General features: G+C 42.6%; 2 protein-coding genes across 2 annotated transcripts in view; both read right to left on the reverse strand.

The window, feature by feature from the left end:
• bmp2k (BMP2 inducible kinase) overlaps positions 1 to 9,942 on the reverse strand; it is a 42,148-nt gene extending 32,206 nt beyond the window's left edge. The window contains exon 1 of the mRNA XM_061071548.1: positions 9,029 to 9,942. Within this exon, the coding sequence (XP_060927531.1) occupies positions 9,029 to 9,176 (148 nt within the window). The 5' untranslated portion in view covers positions 9,177 to 9,942. The remainder of the gene's footprint in view (positions 1 to 9,028) is intronic.
• Positions 9,943 to 14,156: 4,214 nt separating this feature from the next.
• Positions 14,157 to 19,197, reverse strand: anxa3a (annexin A3a). Its single transcript, XM_061071020.1, has 13 exons — positions 19,183 to 19,197; positions 19,047 to 19,094; positions 18,838 to 18,916; positions 18,211 to 18,305; positions 17,586 to 17,699; positions 16,984 to 17,074; positions 16,488 to 16,567; positions 16,120 to 16,176; positions 15,922 to 16,015; positions 15,511 to 15,606; positions 15,131 to 15,189; positions 14,650 to 14,772; positions 14,157 to 14,216 (listed from the first exon to the last, which is right to left on the reverse strand). The coding sequence occupies exons 1-13, from the start codon at positions 19,195 to 19,197 to the stop codon at positions 14,157 to 14,159; spliced, it is 1,011 nt and encodes a 336-aa protein (XP_060927003.1).
• Between the last annotated feature and the right edge of the window lie 374 nt (positions 19,198 to 19,571).

The following is a 19,571-nucleotide window of genomic DNA, read 5'->3' on the forward strand; positions in this document are numbered from 1 at the left end:
CCCTACAAGTCTTCATGGCTGATTAGCTTTAAGAGAAGTGTAACTTTAACTTAAGTTGCAAGTGGTTGCACTGAGTTAAACTGCTCAACATGTTTCCACTGCAAAAAGATTAAAATGAGAAATATAGACAATATTATTATTTGCCTTCTTTCACCTGCATGTCTTTAAGTGAGTGTTATTTCAAAGAAGGGATCCTCTATAGTAGAAGATAGTAAATTACTTGTGCATTGACATGGAAGTAAAATGATAAGAGTGAAAAACTTGTAGTTGTGGTATTCATGAATAGGAAATCAAGTATTTTGAGTAATAAATATACGATTTAATATCTCACTGTTTGACTTGAGGCTTTGTGACAGTGAAGCAGGATCTCACATATTCAATAAGATCTGCAGCAACTCACGTTTCTGATCTATTTGATTACAGCTTTTCACTCTAGTATAATTGTTGAAATATTTATGTTCCATCCAGAGCTTTAACAAACAATCCAAACTATTATACTAGTTACTGTTCTTCACTTGAATTCACAAACACTGGAAAATAAACTTGAAATGTGTTGGGGCTGATGATAGAATCTTTCTGAAGTACGGTTCTTACACATATTAAATATCATTCACAAATTGATGCTCGAGGCTGCAGCACAAACACGGCCTCCTAAAAAACACTAAAACCTGATCCAAAGCAAAGTTCTTCCACCATCAGGGACCTGCTGTCTGATACCTTCAGTTCTACTCGTGGAGATGCTTTTCTTCTCGTGGACTAACAGGTGCCAAATCCTCCACACAGTTAATGTAGGAAACGGATTTCCATTAGCAGGCGTCGCGGCCCTCACCAGTTTGCCACGCTGTGCCAGCTGCTCCGGCTAATTACCAATAACGACTTTTTGATCCCCTGCGCTTGAGAAAATCCTTTGAGATTTGCTATTACACAGACTAATGCGGAAAGAAACTTTTGTTCTTCAGCTGATTGATGCTGCGGCCAAACAAGCCATTTGGTAAGTGGGAAACTGAAGCTCCATCAAAGTCCAGGCAGTCTCACGTGTAGGTTTCAGAATGTAGGAGCAGAATATACACAGGTTTCAAACTGGGAATCAATATCAAAAGGTTGGGATGTCATACTCCAACATTACGAATGATTTACTGTGTATAACATTACTGTGGCTTGTTCTTGAGTTTTCTATTCGGTGTTTCTTGGCAGGAGGTTTATTCTTGCTTAAATCTTACAGAGCACAGGCTACATCCACAAAACTACATTTATGTTTATAAAATATCGCTTTTGCTGCGTTCACTTCTACAGAGTTTTTGAGCGCCTGAAAATGAGAATTTTGGAAAAGCTGCTGGTCTTCTTTTAGTTTGAAAAGTAAGAACAGCAAAGTAAGAATAAAATAAACAATACAGGCAGAGGAAGGACTCCGACCAGCTCATCAGACCTGAGACTTCTCTCGTTCTTCAGCCGACTTGAGGCCAGTGACTTAAGATCACTGCCTAATCTGTTTCACTCAAGTTGATCGGAGTTACGACAGAAACTCTCTTAGAACCCATGGATGAAAAAAGGAGCTCGGCCTGAAAATAAAAGTCACTTTTTTAAAACTCTTTAACAAGCAGGTGAGAAATTCTGCACTCTGCGAGCTTCTCACCGGCAGAACCCGGCACCAACTTGTCATTTCTTTCTGGTCCTTTCAAGTTATAAAAAACTAACCTGGGTTTTTAGTGATGTCTCTATTTGAAAGATCAATATTCTAATCTGGAATTTAAAAGCAACTTAACAACAAAAACCGTCGACTAAGTTCCCTCTGAGACAAAGTCTAGCATGCATGAGCATAGCAGGGATATGACAAAGGTTGTTTCAGGTCAGATACTCTTTACTTTCTGAGGTGAAGGTGGTGCTCTGCCCACAGAGGGGGGGGTAGGTGGTGGTGGTGACACTCAGCTAAATTCTGGTGTGCACAGTCACTCCTGTGTAACGAGTGAGAACTGCAAACACCACTTCAGACACTTTGTGGTTTGCCAACTTGAAACCGTCAACCTGGACGAGGACCACCCCCCCCCCTTTCCATCCTTCCCCTCTGGCCTCCACTTCAGTTTATCTCATTCCCACCCTGACGGAGGTGAAAGATGCGAGGAGACTCAAGTGTTTCTTCCATAAAAGGTTGGTGCAGCAACAACTGTCCATGTTTTGATATCCTGGGCTTAGTGAGAGCAGCTGGTTCTCATTCATCAAACCTCAACAGGGCTTAGAACGGAGCCGACAGACACAAGTGGCCGTGAGAAAAGGAACGAGAGAGGAGGTGAAGCAGAAGGAGAAGGACACAGGTTGTTATCATACTCTACTGTAAAGACGGGCGACGCAGCTCCTCTTCCTCCCAATATTCAAACATGCTGAATAAAGCCAGAATAGACGGCTTCATAAGACCAGAGTGACACGATGGCATCAACTTGTTTCTGTTCCCACGGCCTCCGTCGTTAAGACTGAGCCAATCGCTCGTCACTTCTGACTCATCGTCCAATCCAGTGGAGCCGTGCAGTAATCACACGTGAGCTCACATACAGACACATGTCATACAGACACATTTGAAGCTGCTCACATGTGATCAGCTTCAAACCTGTTCTTAAGTCTCTGGTAAAAACTGAATTATGCTAGGAGCAGGCCAGGAAACAGGTTTTTATATTTACACAAGTCCTGATGGCTTATTGACAGAAAGAGCAGAGCGAAAAATCGCCTTTCATAATTTATCACAAATGTCTGCTTTTACTTGATTTCTGAATATTTACATTTAGACAGATTTGGAAGCCGTTTGGTGATAAACTCTGACCGACGCACTTGAAGGACGAACTTTTTTTCCACAGAAAAACAATAAAAACTAGATTGCTGTTGTCTATGGTTCTGTAATGGGAATTTCTGTATTTAGATATGTTTAATGAAACAAATGACATATATGTAGAAGAGATTACTGACAAATGTGTTTCTGTGATTCAAGACTTTAAATCAGAAGTTGTAGCTCACGGTAACACTATGCATATTGCTCCTGGAAGCCTTTAGATTGTGGCTTCATCTATACAATGACTGAGCATTCTGTCAGTAAATCCAGGGAGCTGATTGGACTACCATATTCTCCTGTGTGAGGAGGAGTTAAACCAGTATAAATGTATGGATCTCCCTTTGTTCACTGCCATTGCCTCATAACTATCACTGTGTTATGAGCTTTGAGCCACGACTGCAGTGTTAGAATTAAACTTCCAGATTGATAATTGTTTGCTTGCCGTTGGTATGAAAATTTCCATAACAGTTCCTAAAGACACTTTTGACCAAGACATCTCCCAGGAGGAGGAGTTATGAAACTTTGAGCTCTGACACAAGAGCAGAATATTATCTTGTTCGAACACTGAATTAGATTTCACTAAATACAGGAACGATGTTAATTTGCACTGAAGTGAAATGTTGTCCATGTCAGTGTCTTCCTGTTTGGAGTCTCCCTCTGAGCCGAGGCCACGCCCACGTTCGGCTTCGATGCCGCCTTCAGATCAGGCGACGATGAATCGGTAGAAAATCATTCGTTTGCAGTTTCACCAAAAGGGAAGGGAGGGTGGAGGGGGGGGGGGCAGAGATGCAGAAACAGAAAGGCCTCAATGAGCCAGCACAAAGGCAGCGGTTCCCATCACGGGACCAAGAGCTGCATCGTACCAGCATTCTTTCTGGAGTCCTGGAATAAGACAACAAAAGGACACAATGTGCCTATTCATCACCAGTACAGTATGCTAATAATGTCAGTGCATTCTCACCCCCCCCCCCTGGCAGTGAGCAAGGTTCAAATAGGTCATTAAAAAAAACAACATCAGAACTGCACTGCAATGATCAATGAAGTCTTATGACATCACAACAATTAGACCTGCTCTGTGTAAACAATCTGTACAGAAATCTGAAGAGATCGGTAAAGGTATTTATCCTATTCTCCATCTATCCTATTGTTATACAATGGTTTTATTATCTGACTTTTTAGATTTTATCATATCTTATCTTAAATTGTAGTATTTATCCCTGTTTGTCAGGCGGATGCAAGGTATTTAAAGTCGCTTTATGGCATTTCACAGGGAACAATTTATGGATCTTGACGATAAGATATGTATTTAAGGGATTGATATCTATAATTCTATGTGGTGGAGCTGGATTAATTGTAAGGAGACTGTTGGGCCCTGGTGGAGGTTTGAGTTTTACTAAGTCACATCCTGGTTTCAATCTTTACTCGTCATCATGTTTCACAACACGACCACCACAGCTCTTTCCTCACAGAAAGACGAAGTGAAGCCCATTGTTATGAAATCATCCTCCTAACAGAAAACAGGGTCATGCAAACACAAGTTGTGCATAACTCAACTTTGACACAATGTGATGTCATCCTGCAAGCCGCTGTGTCGGCCAATCAAACACACACGAGGAGAAACAACAACTGCTGGTTTCCAGAGTTGTAAATTCTTATCTGGTTGTTGTTTTAACTCAGAGCTGCTTCCAGACTAAACCAGAGCTGTGAGCAAAGCATCGCTGTAAAAACACCAAACCAAGGAAACTGTTTTTCAATCACTATCATGAGAAAATATTATCACTAGTACTGGTTTCAACCACATCACTCAGCCGCGAGCCGACTGCTTTGCACTTTATCTCAACTGAGTCGGACACCAAAAGGGCAGCAGATATCCAAAGTGTATTTACTCAGCAGTCGGCTTCAGCTTCTATTTATTATCTTCTCAACACAAATTCACAACAAAGAGCTTAACAAACACAATTCCCGAAGCGCTTGTGGCGTATCGGCGAGAGAAACATCAGCTGGAACTTCATATGAACTGATAAAACAGACTTTTGGTGAATGCATGGCGTCGGTCCAGATTCCCAAGAGACAAAGGCCAAGGTGAAGAGGCCGCGTGTTCACCACCAACACACTCACTGTTTGCATGGAGACAGTGTTTGCGTTTCTCCTGTTTGCACGATCTGATCTGCAACTCGCCGTGGTCAGCGAGTCGCTGCAGCCGAGGCCAGACGTCTTAGGCTGCTCGCCGTCTCTGCAGCCCGTGACTCACAGGGACAACATGACGAGAATCTGCTGACAGCGAGCAACCAGGGTGAAGTTATGTGAAGTCAGCATGTCGAGAGAAAAGAGGCTTTTTGTTTAGTGACAGACGTGTGTCATTAGAGATGGACCAGCTGAGAGTCAGGCCTGATTTGAAGCAGCGATGAAATAATAAAGTTCCAGTTAACGTGCTTGAAAACTGGAAGTGAAACCATCAACCAAAAGAAAGGGAAATAACCGACTTATGCAAATATTAACCTTGTACCTGCAGTGAGAGGAAGGTACAGCAGACGTGAACCAGTCGTGGTCTGGTCAATTAATAACACACGGACATGAGGGCTGTTGTGCAAGTTGAGCTGACAAACACAACGTGCTCCAGAGACGGTTATCTGCTGCTGCCGCTCGGCAAAGAGCTCGATGAGATATTACCACAGCAGACCGGAGCAAATACTCTGGGGACAGTTTGTGTAGCTGCTCAAACTGGGACTTTTTAAAAAGAATTTAAAATCTAGGGTATGAACGAGCACAAACAGGGAGACTCTGACATTGTAGACTTTATATAAAGACTCACTCACGTGTCTCTAACTCCGCCCACTATCCAGAAATGAAGCCAAAATATCCTGCAGACGAATGAATGGAGCGATTCGACCAATATATACGTTGCAGCTCATTTTTATAGCTTTCGATATCTAAGCTCAAACCAAACTTATCAGAAACTCGAACACTTGAACATCAGTGGTTTTGACCTATACTGCAGCCAGCCACCAGGGGGCAATTGAGACAGTTTGGCTTCACTTTTCAATGCAATTGTTTTTAATCACAGTGAAATTAATTAAAACTATTCTTTTAAAACAGAAGTGTCAGGATATGAGAGTTCCAGTCTTTCTAGTCTGACGTCTTTAAACTTTTTTGAGCTTTTTGTGCAACTACTGAACTTTTTCCAAATAGTTTTATCCAATGTATTTCCGAGCATTCCGAGACTTTCCGAGCCGGTGCAGTGAGAGTCAGTGGATGAAGGGTGACATGCTCACAGATGCATCCTGTTCCTACTTGTCATTTTCTGAGTTCCTCTCGGAGACGGAACCCGACGGAGGAGAAACCACAGAGGCTGAAGGGCAGTGGACGGAAATGACTGTGTTCCTCCTCGATGTAGAAACCATCCCTCTCTGCAGATACACGTGTATCTCTGGAAAGAGCTGCTCACCAAGTGCTGTCAGGAGCTTCTGAGCTTTATTTGAATATATATTGAGGTGATGTAATGTTTTCCTGGGTTTTATTTGGTTTCCTTTCTGCAAAAAAAACTATATCTGAGCGTTTCGGCTTTACGGGGAAACTCGTGCTCTTCATTAAAATGCCACGGCTGCTAAGTATGCAACCGTTGAACAAGTGAATGGGACACGAGCCACTCACAAACATCACATGATCCACTCACTATCGGGACAATCAGTCGCACAACTGACCCAGTGACACTCAGTGTGCAGCAGCCCCTGGAATAACAACCCTGGAAACTCACCACCGCTATTCACCTCATCTGGTAACAAGCCCGATGAGGAGAAGAGGGAGAAATGGATCGATAGCATCGGTTAATTGTGTGGTTTCTCACTCAAGGCCACAACAGCAGTAAATCCACTCTGATAATTCCAAATATTTACCAGCCCAGCGAGTCTTTAAATAGAACAAGACGTCCCAACCAGGTGTATTGCTGCTTAAAACGTACAGAACACAGGATTTATCACAAACCGACGGTCGAGTGGCTTCATCCACAAAACTTCATTTAAGTTTTAAAATATCGCTTTTGCTGCGTTCACTGCTACAAAGTTTTTGAGCATCTGAAAATGAGAATTTTGGAAAAGCTGCTGTTCTCCTTTTAGTTTGAAAACTAAGAACAGCAAGGTAAGAATAAAATAAACAATACAGGCAGAGGACGGAACAGACAAATACAAACCTCTAGTTGGTCACAGTTATTATAGAAAGGGATTATGATTGTTAGATTTATACATTTCTTAGGGAAATCCTGAATCCTTTAAGGAACTTCTAGCTGAAGTATCATCTTCCATTAGAGAACAAATACAGAATTGACTCATTTCACTTAAATTTGACTAACAAGTTATTGTTTGAACTCTTCCTGTTCTTCCTGTTTGACATCGTAAAGATGACAGAACGTTTTTATTGACTCATGAAGATTTTAAACCTCCTTCTTACACTTCCACAAAAAGTGTCAGTGAAGTAATCGCACATCTGCTCTAGTAGGAAACTGACATTCATCTTTATACCTTAATGAATAAGGTGCGATTTTCTTCTTGGTCTGCAATATTTCTAAACACAGAGGAGGATGCTGTGCTTCACATTAATTACAGTGTGATATGATTGGCCGAGCAGCGCAGACAGGCCCAGACAGGCCGAGACAACCCGGCTCTCACCTGGAGACTGAATGAAGAGCAAAGGTCACGGTGTCACCTTGTTGTCTGCTGGTGGCGGAACCACTTCACATGGTTATATGATGACACACACGGAATTTAGTTTAGATCGGGTTTGTGTTGTGTTTACAGCGCTGGGATACTGGAAGGAACATGCTCGGCCATTTCAGTAACGTTAACAACTCACAGGCGAAATAGATTTATTAATGTCTCGTACTTTCCAGCTTTTTTATGCTTTCACACATGAAGCTCATCGGGGGAACTCAGTGTTTGTCTGAAAGCTGGAAAGCTTTTTTAAATCCTCAAGCAACGGGACGTTCTCACACTTGAAGGTCTGAACCAGGGTCTGGACCCAGGTCTGAACCAAGGTCTGAACCCAGGTCTGAACCAATGTCTGAACCAGGTGTCTGAACCAAGGTCTCAACCAAGGTCTGACACCAACGTCTCTGAACCAAGGTCTCTGAACCAGGGTCTGAACCAGGGTCTGAACCCAGGTCTGGACCAAGGTCTGAACCAAGGTCTGGACCAAGGTCTGAAACCAACGTCTCTGAACCAAGGTCTGGACCAAGGTCTGAAACCAACGTCTCTGAACCAAGGTCTCTGAACCAAGGTCTCTGAACCAAGGTCTCTGAACCAAGGTCTGGACCAAGGTCTGAACCAAGGTCTGAAACCAACGTCTCTGAACCAAGGTCTGGACCAACGTCTGAACCAAGTGTCTGAACCAAGGTCTTGACCCAGGGTCTGATCCCAGGTCCATGTCTTAATTGTTTACATTTGATCAAGTGAGTGTTTATTTCACATTGTATTTTAGTGAGCGCACTAAAGGATTTGCTGTGTCATGTATTTCCTGTCATCACCCAGGAAATCTCAATACTGATATTTAGGTTGAGTCTAAATTGAAAAGCCTGAGATCTCATGTCCAGTCCAGACTAAACCATAACTGAGAATCTTAGTTTGAAGGTTGACTGAACTTTTTCCAGTCAAGTCTCCTCAAGTTACACTTTATTCTGTAGTGACTAGGATGAAAAAGAAGACTAAACACTTCCTCGTGGCTAAAAACGACCCTGACGACTAACCAGATAAAAGTGGGACATCTCATTTGAGTGGACGTAAACCCAACAGGACAGAATCTGAAGTCTAAGGAGAAGAGACTCAAACCTTTTACACACATTAATCCTCATGCAAACTGCAGGAGAGCTTGTATGAACATGTTGGATGAAGTTTGCATGTAGATGTTTACACAGGAGGCTCAGGCTGTTGTTTGCATCACCACCACCCACCCACCACCCCCATCAGAAACAGGATGTAGACCACAGCTGGAAGAGGGGGGGGGGGGGTTTCCACCAGTTCTACTTCCAGCCATGTCCCCTGTGGTCCCAGTTAAAACACCAGAGCCTGGGACAAGTGGGACAAGGGGGACAGAGCTGCAGATGTTTATGGAGGAAAAATGTGAAAAGAGCAATAACCAGGGGCATGTGGGGGGGGGGGGTGGGGTCCCGGCAGGAGGACGGGTGTGTCCCGCAGACCACCAGGGTGTCTCCTCCTCGGTACTCACCCTCAGCCACCAGCTCCTCCACGGTCACCTGGTACCGACCCACCGCGAACACCTTCCCCAGGAAGCCGCTGACCCCGGAGCTGGAGCCGGACCCGGCGCCTCCGAGCCCGCCGCCCTCCGACCTCGGCATCCGGGAAAACTTCTTCATCCTCCCCGCCCTTCCCTCTCTGTCCACCGGCCTGATGCTGGATATAAAACCCCCGGGTTTGTGTGGGTTTAATCGAACCGACCCCGGTTGAGTTAGTGTGTGTCCCCGGTTCCTATGAGCTTATCCCCGGGGCTTTCTCCTCCGGCATGCCCCGCGTCTGGTTCTTCTGGAGGGACCGGTGGCCGGCGGGGGACACGACATCCAGAGCCCGGCGAAGGAGCAGGCGTTAGGCGGGATGATGCACCCCCCTGTTCGGCCTCTCGGGGACCACAACACAACACAACACAGCACAACACAACACAACACAAGTGTGGGTCGGTTAGCTGCGGTGACACATCCCGGCTAGCGAGCTCCAGCCGAGGCTAGTGCGGGTCAGGAGGCTGCGGGAACTCCGGAGCCAGGAGCCCGGGGCGGACAAGCGAGGCAAAGCGGCGAGTACCGGGGGTTAGCAACACCTCCAGCCGGGTGACCCCTCCTTAAATCCGGCTTGTTGTTCCCTTGCTGCCTGTCCACTCCTCTGGAGGCTAGCTAGTTAGCCTGCTAGCTAGCTGTGGTGCTGCGGTGGTTCTGGTTGCGGTTGGCGGGTGAAGAGCGTCGCCAGGCGGCTGGGTCGATCCAGCCTTGCGGGCCAGGAGCTGTGGAAGCCCCGGTGCACACACACAGAGTCAGCGGCCGTTCCTTGAGAGGTGTCCCCCGGACGAGGCGCCTTGGCTCGGTTCCCCTGTGGGTCAGCTCCGCTCCCCCGCTGGGTCAGACTCGTGGTTCCTCCCCGGCGGTAGGCTGCAGCGCAGGGGGGCGGTTTGTTGTTCAGGAGAGACAACCGAACCCGACGCGGCCCCGCCCACTGCCCCGCCCCCCAGTCGCGTTGTGATTGGTGCGGAGTGGATGGAAGGTGTATGGGAGAGAAACAGTGCCACACACAGTTAGTTACCTGTGATTTTAACTAAATACATAATAACAATCAATCATTATTAACCCACAGGATATTTTTTGATTGATTGATTATTTATTTAAGCCTCGGAAAACACATTGAGGAATAAGACCCTCATTTACAATGGTGCCGGGGGTACAATGAAGAGTTAATACATTGAAAGAAAAAATAAAAAGATAAGAATGAAATAAATATGCATATGTAAATACAGTAATACAAGGGAAAATGTCATAAATAATCATTTTTGACGATTCAATAAAATACTATGGTTAAGTCAACTAACAGTTACAATCACTGCAGGAGAATACAGTCAGTAAATACATCATGTATTTACAAAATACATTAGGAGATTATTATTTTGATTGAAGAGATAGGTCATTATCTCTTCACCACTGTGCTGGTGGAGGTGGTGGGTGAAGTGTTTAAATCCACAAAACACTTTTGGACTTTCAGGGTTAAACAGAGTTGCAGCCAAATCCATTATAATTGAAGTAACAGGTGATCCAAGTGTCTGGAAGCACTGACTTTCATATACAACTGGAAACTGCCTCATTAACGCCAAGTTTTGGGCCTAAATATGATTCTTGCACAAACGTGGCTCGTCGATTGGAAACTTAGGCTAAACATTTGGTAATGACTCTTCCATTTGAGTTTGAATCACAATGCCTTTTCCTGAGTTTACCCTTCACATAGGAAGAACGCAGGGGGGCAGTTTGTTCACGTCAAATGATTTTGCAACGACTGAGAAATGTCTGGCACATTCAGGCTAAAGGGGCGGAGCCTGTAGAACAGCAGGAGGCGAAACATGACACATAACTTCTGCTCTGGAAAGTTCATGGTTATTGTTGACACACCCGCATCGGCCCTCATCACCAAACACTCTGGAATCCTGTTGTAATTCCAAGTTTACCTCTTCGTCAGCGTCTCTTACGCCATAGTGAGATATTTGTATTCTTCCAGTTTCACGTATATCAGTGCAGGTCTGAAAGCAGATTAATAATGAAACAATTTTGACATCTGAATCCTCTTGTGAGTCATTTGTTTGGACACTAAAGTCCAAAAAGTTCACTCATACCGGCTTCTTGGTTGAATGTATTTTTCCCAACTGCAAAGTAAACAAAACATCTTCGTGTTATTATTCTAAATCGTATTATTTTTGACTGGATAACTCGTAATAACGCCACTTACAGTTTTCTTTGAGGCTCTAACCCTTACGTGTACTGTTTGTGTAGCTGTGCCGTAAACCCCCATACTCATATCTCACGTCTTTGACTTTATCACAAGTCACAAAATATGACGTTTGAAGCCACATTCTATAGAGAAATCCCGACTTTATTGTTCACGTCTTGGCAGGAATGTTCTTCCAGAGGAGGCGCCCAGACACTACTCATCTCCAACTGGGCGGTGTCAGCCACAGACGGTCTGAGCAGCTTGGTGGAGGAAGGAGAAAATAAAAACAGGCTGGAAAAGAATGCAGTCACACAGAGAAAGACACAAAGCTCAGGAGCGACGTCTCCTCCTGCCTCACACTTATTATTCAAAATAAAAATCACCATCAAAGCTCTGTCCTCATCTGTGGCTTTGATCTCCCTTTAGAAAGCTCTGCTGGTCTCTTGCACACATGAGGCTTTCTTTGGTTATTACGGTTGTGAATTGATCTCTCGACGCCGCCTTCGACTCTAATGATGCAGCAGAGGAAGAAACAACAATGTGATTTGTCAGCAGACAGGGCCGGGGGGGGGGGGGCGGGGGGGGAAGCGGTGTGACAGCTGCCAGCCTGAGGCCTTGTGAACAAAAGGCAAGTGTGTGTGGGCCGGAGGATCCAACACTTTTATTTCCTCTCTCTGTCATGTCTTCGCCGTCGAACTCGTGCATCGTCCTCCGGAGTCGAGGAAACCGACTTCGTGGTCCCAGTTAGCATAATGAGGTCGGTGGTTTGTTGGGGGGGGGCACATGGCTGAGATGGGGATTACATAAGAGACTAGGAGGAGCAGAGCCGGGTCACCTCATGTCTGGATACATCCTGTTTCTACCAGAGGGGGGGGGTGGTCCTTCACTCCCTGACACACTTATTGTTGTGCTGCTGCTGGTGAGGTGTATGACGCCACCTGTTGGAAACACAGAGATCAGGACCAACACCCGACCTGCTGGAACCGGGTCCTGCGCTGACCTCTGACCTCCCAGCACAGCCCACTTACATCTCCCCAAAATCATACCAAACCAGTTCCCATAGCAACAGGGATCGAATGTGACTGTAAAGGGCTTGATATCGTTTGGGAGGAAACAGGAACCAGTCTAAAAATACTTTTGCATCAATGGATTCACAGTCTTGTTATTTAAAGATTTAATGGAACAAATTCAAGTCAATTCTGAATTATTAAGTTATGGCTGCATGAAGGATGTTGCAGCTTCACAGAAAGTGTAACTGGAAATCATCAGTATGAGAATCTGGTGGAATCTCCGTGTCCTCGATTTTCCTACACTCGGTCGTGCCGGCGGTTCGATTCCCTCCTGACACAGTGGAGCAGTGACGTCTGACTGGCAGTTCGCTTCATGAATGGAGACTTCACGGACACGCTTCTATTTCCTGGAGTCACATCAGGAGGGAGAGAAAGCTCTGCTCTTGAATTCTAGTTGGATACGCTTTACACTTGGCGTAACACACACACACACGGACACACACACACACACACACACACACACCAGTTCAGAGTCTGGAGCATGGGTGAACTTGGCCTACATTTCCCCTTCGCTCCCACATGAGTTTCATTTTCTGCACTGGAGCGAAACTCTGAGAAGATACAGTCACACAATACAGGCTTCATACAGTATAAAGAACTACAGACAGTCGGATGTATAACAGTAAACTACAGTAATGCAGATGTTACTTGTCCTTCCTACTTGATGAGACAAGGCTGCAGAAATACTATAATCGACTCTGGATCCACATCAGATCTTTTACTTTGGTAAATCCACTAGGTAAAAATACTGAAAATAAAGATAAACATCTTAAATAATATAAACATCTTTATTTACAGTCTGTGCACTAAACAAAAGTATCTGGGTTTATATATCAAAGCTTTCAGGTTGTGATATAAAGCAGAAACATTTTCAAGACTGAGAACTATACTTTTTTCAGTACATTAATATTTAATGCTGTAGTTAATTTCCTGTCAATTAACAAAGTATACGAGTATAAATAGATTGGAAATATATATTCAGATTTCAGTGAGACAACTTTTATTAGTAAAAGGATAAAATCCCTGTTTTAAACTTAACCAGGCGAAAAAGTCATTGGGGAAACCTGCTGTCGGCTCAGTGATGCCCCCTGCTGGTGACTTTGCTGAACTACCAGACTGTAAATTACATCAGTCTGAGAGAAGATGATAAGAAAAAAAACTTCATGACTGGCAGAGATTTTATTTTTTATTTATTGAAGTTAGAAGAGAAGGAAGCAGGAATCAAACAGATCAGTTCATCACATCACATCAGGTCAATGTGCAGCTGAAATCTTTATTTTCATACAATTCTTCATGTTTAAATTCATTTTAATTAAAAATTTAAAATCACTAATTTCACTTTATTTATTCAAACATTCATTACTTATAATGAAAAAATCTTTAATTTTACTTTCAAACTGTTTGAGCTGATCAACTTTAACAGAAACGATTCAACTGATAAAACTAAAAACACCAAAGATATTATCGTTTTTTTTAATGTATCTATATATGAATTTAGCTGCTTCGTAAACAAATGCTTAATCAATAAGCCTCAAATAAATTCCCATTAATTGATTAATATACTGGATTATAATTTTAGTCACCTTATGAATTAGTTTAAAAGTTAAAAACAAACTTTAAGTACTGGACCAGTGAAATATGTCGCATTGTGAGGATTTTCAAGCTCATTATTACAGAGAAGAACATAAAGTGTTTTCACGTTTTTAACTATTCTTAAAGTTTCTTTCCATGATTGTTAAACACACCACACAGAAGAGGAGAAGAAATAAAAGACAGAAGCTTTAGAGGGTCAGAAAGATTCTTCTGGATTTAGTTGTCTCCTCCGCAGAGCGCCTTCATGCAGTCGCCGTAGTCTCCGGACACATCCGACTGCAGGACACAACACAAACAAGGAGAAAACACACAAAGACAGACACACAAAGAGTCAGCTGGGACGTTACAGTTGATAAGTAAACTCAGTAGGAACCAGGTTTGTTATTTGTACGGTGGCCCTGAAGCTCAAGGTGACATACGTAAAAAACATGCAAATGAACAAAGCCTCATTCATTCGACAACACACCGTGCAAACACTCACAACATCATTAAATAAGCAAACACACGCTGTAACACAGATATTTGTCTAGATGGTTGTATCGTGTGTGTGTGTGTATCGTTGATTCAATATTTGTGTTTTGTTGATTTGCATGTGTCGTCTTGAGCCTCAGGGCCACCATCGATATTCAACCTTTGTATCTTGAATCATTTTTTTTTTGCAGATGAAACAACATTTAAAAAGACACAAATCCTGAAAATGAATTCTCACGTCGATGGCCGAGTAGAGGGAGTGTTGCTTGAACAGCCTGTAGTTCTTTCTGATGTCCATCATGTCGATCTCGGACCGGCTCACCATGATGCGGCTCAGAGTCGACTCACAGGTTCCACCGCCCTGAAAACACAGGATCCACACGGTAGAACCACGTTCTGACGCAAAGGAATCTCTTCAGATCAGGAGAAAGTGTTTTCTAGGACTCGAGGATGAACTGACGAGTCAAAGGTCAAAAGGTCACTATAAACCCGAGATGCCGTAATTCAAGTGAACCGGTTTTAACCAGAGTTAAAAAATCCTTTCACCCGAGAAACCAACACAACAGTAAAGTCTCAAACAACCAGTTACTCTTGTGTGTAATGTTGAGTTCTGTAAAATAACAGTAGTGACAGAATCAAATCGAGTTCTCTATTATTATTTAGATCTGTAAAGTTGCTTCATTTATTAATAATCAGTGAAATCTAAGCAGTGGAGTCACCTTCATGCTCTTGTGCAGCTCCTCTGCAAAGTAGGCCGGAGTGGACTTCACACATTTCACTGCAGGAGGAGAAACAAAGGAGATTTAAAAACATTTCTACAAAGAAGGATGACGTTTTTATCATTATCTACTGTTTTTGAATGTAATATTAATATATTTTCATCAAGGATTTAAATCAAATAATGACATTTTGGCAGATCTAGGCTTGTTTTATATCACTTTAACACTGTGAGAATGTTTTTTTGAGGATTTATTGCCATTTTCCCAGATTTCGAAGGAAACCATTCATGGATCTTGACACGTGACACACGTAGAGCACTGATCTGTGTCCACATGCTTCTGGCCACACGGTGCGTGATGTGATGAACCGGTGAACTCACCGATGGCCACCAGCAGCGCCTCCAGATCCCCTTTCATCTCGCTCTCGATGCTTTTCTGCAGAGTTTTACCTGCGAGCTTCCTGTATTCCACACAAGCTGCAGCAGAAAAACAAAGAGCAGGGACGCGAACTGTTATTGGAGGAAACACCATTTCATTTAAGGAAAGCAGACATTTAATAAAAGAGGTTAAACACCGGCTGGAACTTAACAAAACCTTTCTGTTGTTCTGTTTTTTGTTTAACTTTTTATTATAACCTTGCATTTGGACATTTTCTAAATTACAGAAGCAGACCCAGGGAACACAGGGATTACAAATCATCAGAAACCTGATATGCAGAACAGATATAATACAGATTCATACAAATATTACAGTCTGATATTAAACACCAGAATGTTTTGAATGTGACTTACTTTGTCTGAGTTGACACATGCTTCTCTCGCACAGGATTTCAATGAACTTGTCCTCATCAGTTCCCCACTTCTTCTCCGCAGCTTGCTGAAGAGCCTGAGTGAAAAAATAGATGATCATTGAAAAATTTACTCAAAAACAAGTATCATACAAATATGTTATTTTTAAAAGTTTTCTTTGTAAAATGCATCATACTGCACCTTAGCGTCTTTTCGTGCCAACCTTTCGTCAACGGTGACGCTCTCGTCCCTTTTCGCCTGGAAACAAAAAGAAAAATTAAAACTCATGAGACACAGTAAAAGAAAATGATTTTCTATAGTCACTAATTGTGGAAACTTTTTAAAAAAGCATTTTAAAAAGCTTTTTGAGTGTAAAGTTGCTGCTGGAGGCTCCGAAAATCATCTAAACATGAAGAACTTTCATTTGATCATTTGTTCTTAATATCTCTTCAGGGAAAAGAAAGAAAACATGACAGTCTGATATTTGAATGCTACATGATACTCCAGGCTATGAGGTGACATATGTTATACTTTTTAAAATCGACTTTCTTTGTGTAACGGGGACAAACCTCGAGCAGGAGTAACAGCGCTTTGGAGAAGTCGCCGGAAACGTCTCTCCTCAGGTCACGAATCAACAGGTGCTCGGTTTCTTTGGGAGGAAAAACATCCAGAATGAAAAGTCACCGCAAAACAGCAAATAGATCATTTCAAACAACCTGTCGTCTCTTTGTATGAAAGAGACAAGAAATTAAAAACTAAAACTCTTAATTCAAGTTCTGAATGATTAAAAATGTCATTAAGATCAGAGCCAGTTGCAAACAAATTAAAACCCAGAGAAACTTAGAAAATAGGAAAAATCTGCTGGGCCTTTAGTTATTTAAGCATTAAAGTTATTTAAACAAGTAAAGATTCATTTCTTTGTTTAAAGAGTTTGATAACAACCACTTAGGAAGTTTTTAAACATACTGGCAGACAAATATCGATATCAGAATTTCTTTCCTCTCTTAAACATGGACCTGGATCGAGCTCCAGTCCAACGTGTTGTGTTCATGTTCGTGCGTTTACCTTTCAGATAAGCGTCGCTCAGAGCCCGGATCTGTTCGTTGGTTCTCGATGCAAAGATTTCAATCAGGATGGATTCTTTGGATCCAGCTCCCTGCAACCAACACACACAGCTGCTTTACCACGGCAGGTTCGCACACTGCATTTACATTGATCTGCAAACCTTAAAAAAACAACCTTAAAACCACCTAATCGTAGATATTAACATTATTCAGGCTGATAAAATATGAAATTACCCTGAAGTAACTCAACACTAATAGAGAGACCGGCTGAGCTGGATCAGAAACATGGATTTAAATCTGTGAGCTCCTTCTGCACTCATGTAACTTTCACACTCTTCTTATGAAGACACTTTCCAGGGAGTTTTCTGGCGACTTATTGGTCACAAACGTGTAAATAAAATGTGAGTTGTAAGTTATTGCAAAGATTCTGCGCAAGGGGCGAAAATACAATGAGAGAATTACAAGAAGGACGATGAATAATATTTAAGAATGTTCATTTATATTCGACTGTCATAGTCACAGTCTTTAAATTTCCAGGTTTTCAAGGATGTGTGGGAATTTATTATTATTATCAATGTTAAAAATTGGGGAAAAAACACTGACTTTCATTGCCCTCATCAATTCGTGGCAGTCGAACTCAGCCGGAGTCTGGACCAGCGCCACCAGCGCATCCTCCAAGTGGCCCTTGAGTTCACTCTTCAGGTCGCGCTCCAGCTTCTGCAACGCATAAAAAAAAACAAAAGCATGTGAGTGCACAACGAGAACAGCCACCAGGCAGCCACACCCAGGCAGACACACACACAGGCAAACACACACAGGCCCGGCCCTCACCCCTACACACAATCACCAGAGAACAGGAAAATCACGTCAGGTCCGAGCTGCACAGGACGTTCATCTGACTCTTTTGGAGATTAAATCAAATCAATACAAACAAATAGACATTTTATTTTCTTAAAAAAGTTAGAAAATGAACTGCGAGTGTGGATGAATGTAAATTAGAGTTTGATCAAACAGGAACTCATTAGTGTCACTCATGAGTGGAACCAGCTCGAGGAGCAGTTTGCTGAGTCGGAGTAAAAGGAAGAAAAACCTGATCCGGAGACGAACTGGGTCACATTGTTCATTTGAATTAAGCCTAAAACCATTTCTGTTCACATGCACACCCAATCAAATGTGCAGATGTGTCAACACACAGGTCAACAAGGGCAGGGGGGGGGGGGGTTCTTACATGGTCTGTTAACTTTTCATAGGCTTCTCTGATTTGCTGCCGCTGTGCGTTGCTCCTCTGGGTCAAAATCTCCACCAGCACCTTCTCATTGGTTCCTAAGAATAAAGAAACACACGCAATTAATGCTGCGCCTTTCAAAAGTAATGATCTTTTTTTAAGTTTGAAGATCAAGTCAGAAATATCATATGGTTGAATATATAAATAGATAATATGAGAATAAACATTTGACAGATAAATTCAGAGAAAGTGTTTGAGGAAGAGAAGACATGAGAAACTTAAACTTGTCTTAAGGGCCGACATGTGGAATCAATGCATTTCTTTTACGTTAACAAAAATAACGTTTTTTTTTCTGAATTTAAGTTCTATAAATGTGGGTGTATTTGTCTTTTCTTTTCATTGATAGTCAATTAAAATAAAGTTAATGCTTCAACTGTTAAAAGTCGAGATTCAATCACATTTCTTTGTCATGAGAGTTTGACGTCGTCTAAGGAATCATTGACCGTGATTAATAAGAACTAAATAAAAAAATGGTCTAGCCAACTTATGAGGATGTGTGTGTGTGTGCGTGTGTGTGTGTGTGTGTGTGTGTGTGTGTGTGAGTGTGTGAGTGTGTGAGTGTGTCTTTACCTAATCCCTTCATGGCTTCCTTCAGGGCCTTGGCATCTTCTTGTGCGTTGATCCGGTCTTTGAGCTTGAGGCCTGATCCCTTTCCAAGTGGAAGCAGAACAGACACATTCATTCATTCATTCATTCGTTTGATTTTCTCATCATCACCTTCATCACCTTCATCATTTCATCATCGCTGTGTAACCCTCTCATGTAACGACTGCACCTACCAATACGCGGGGCTCGGGGTGGGACTCCAAAGCCTCCTCCAGGGTTTCCTGTGGAGAATTCATATCAGATTTAGTTTGAAAAGTCTCCTTCAGTCGTTTCCTGTTCGATAGAATGAAAACACAGAACACGTCTCACCCATACAGACGGCATGACGACAACTGGATCTTCTTCTGGAAACAAGACGAGATAAGATAAGTTAGGATAAGATAGGTTAAGTTAAGATAAGTTAAGTTCAGACTTTATTGATCCCACATGTGTTACAGCAGCAGACGAGTCAGAACGAGGCAGAAGAGAGAATAAGAAAGTCAATAAAATCTAAATATATGAATATGTAAATGATAGACGCCTCTCACTGTATAGTTTGAACAGAAATGTACCTGAGTAAAGTGCAGTGGCACCGAGTGTTTGCAGTAAAAACTGTATTTTTGCGTTTAAGTACAAGGAGATAGAGGATATCCATATATTTGCAGATTAGAATACATAGTATAAAAATGCTTGGGTTACATATGGGTATAAAATCCTCA

This window comes from Limanda limanda, chromosome 5, assembly GCF_963576545.1.
Source record: "Limanda limanda chromosome 5, fLimLim1.1, whole genome shotgun sequence".
NCBI classification, from domain to species: Eukaryota; Metazoa; Chordata; class Actinopteri; order Pleuronectiformes; family Pleuronectidae; genus Limanda; species Limanda limanda.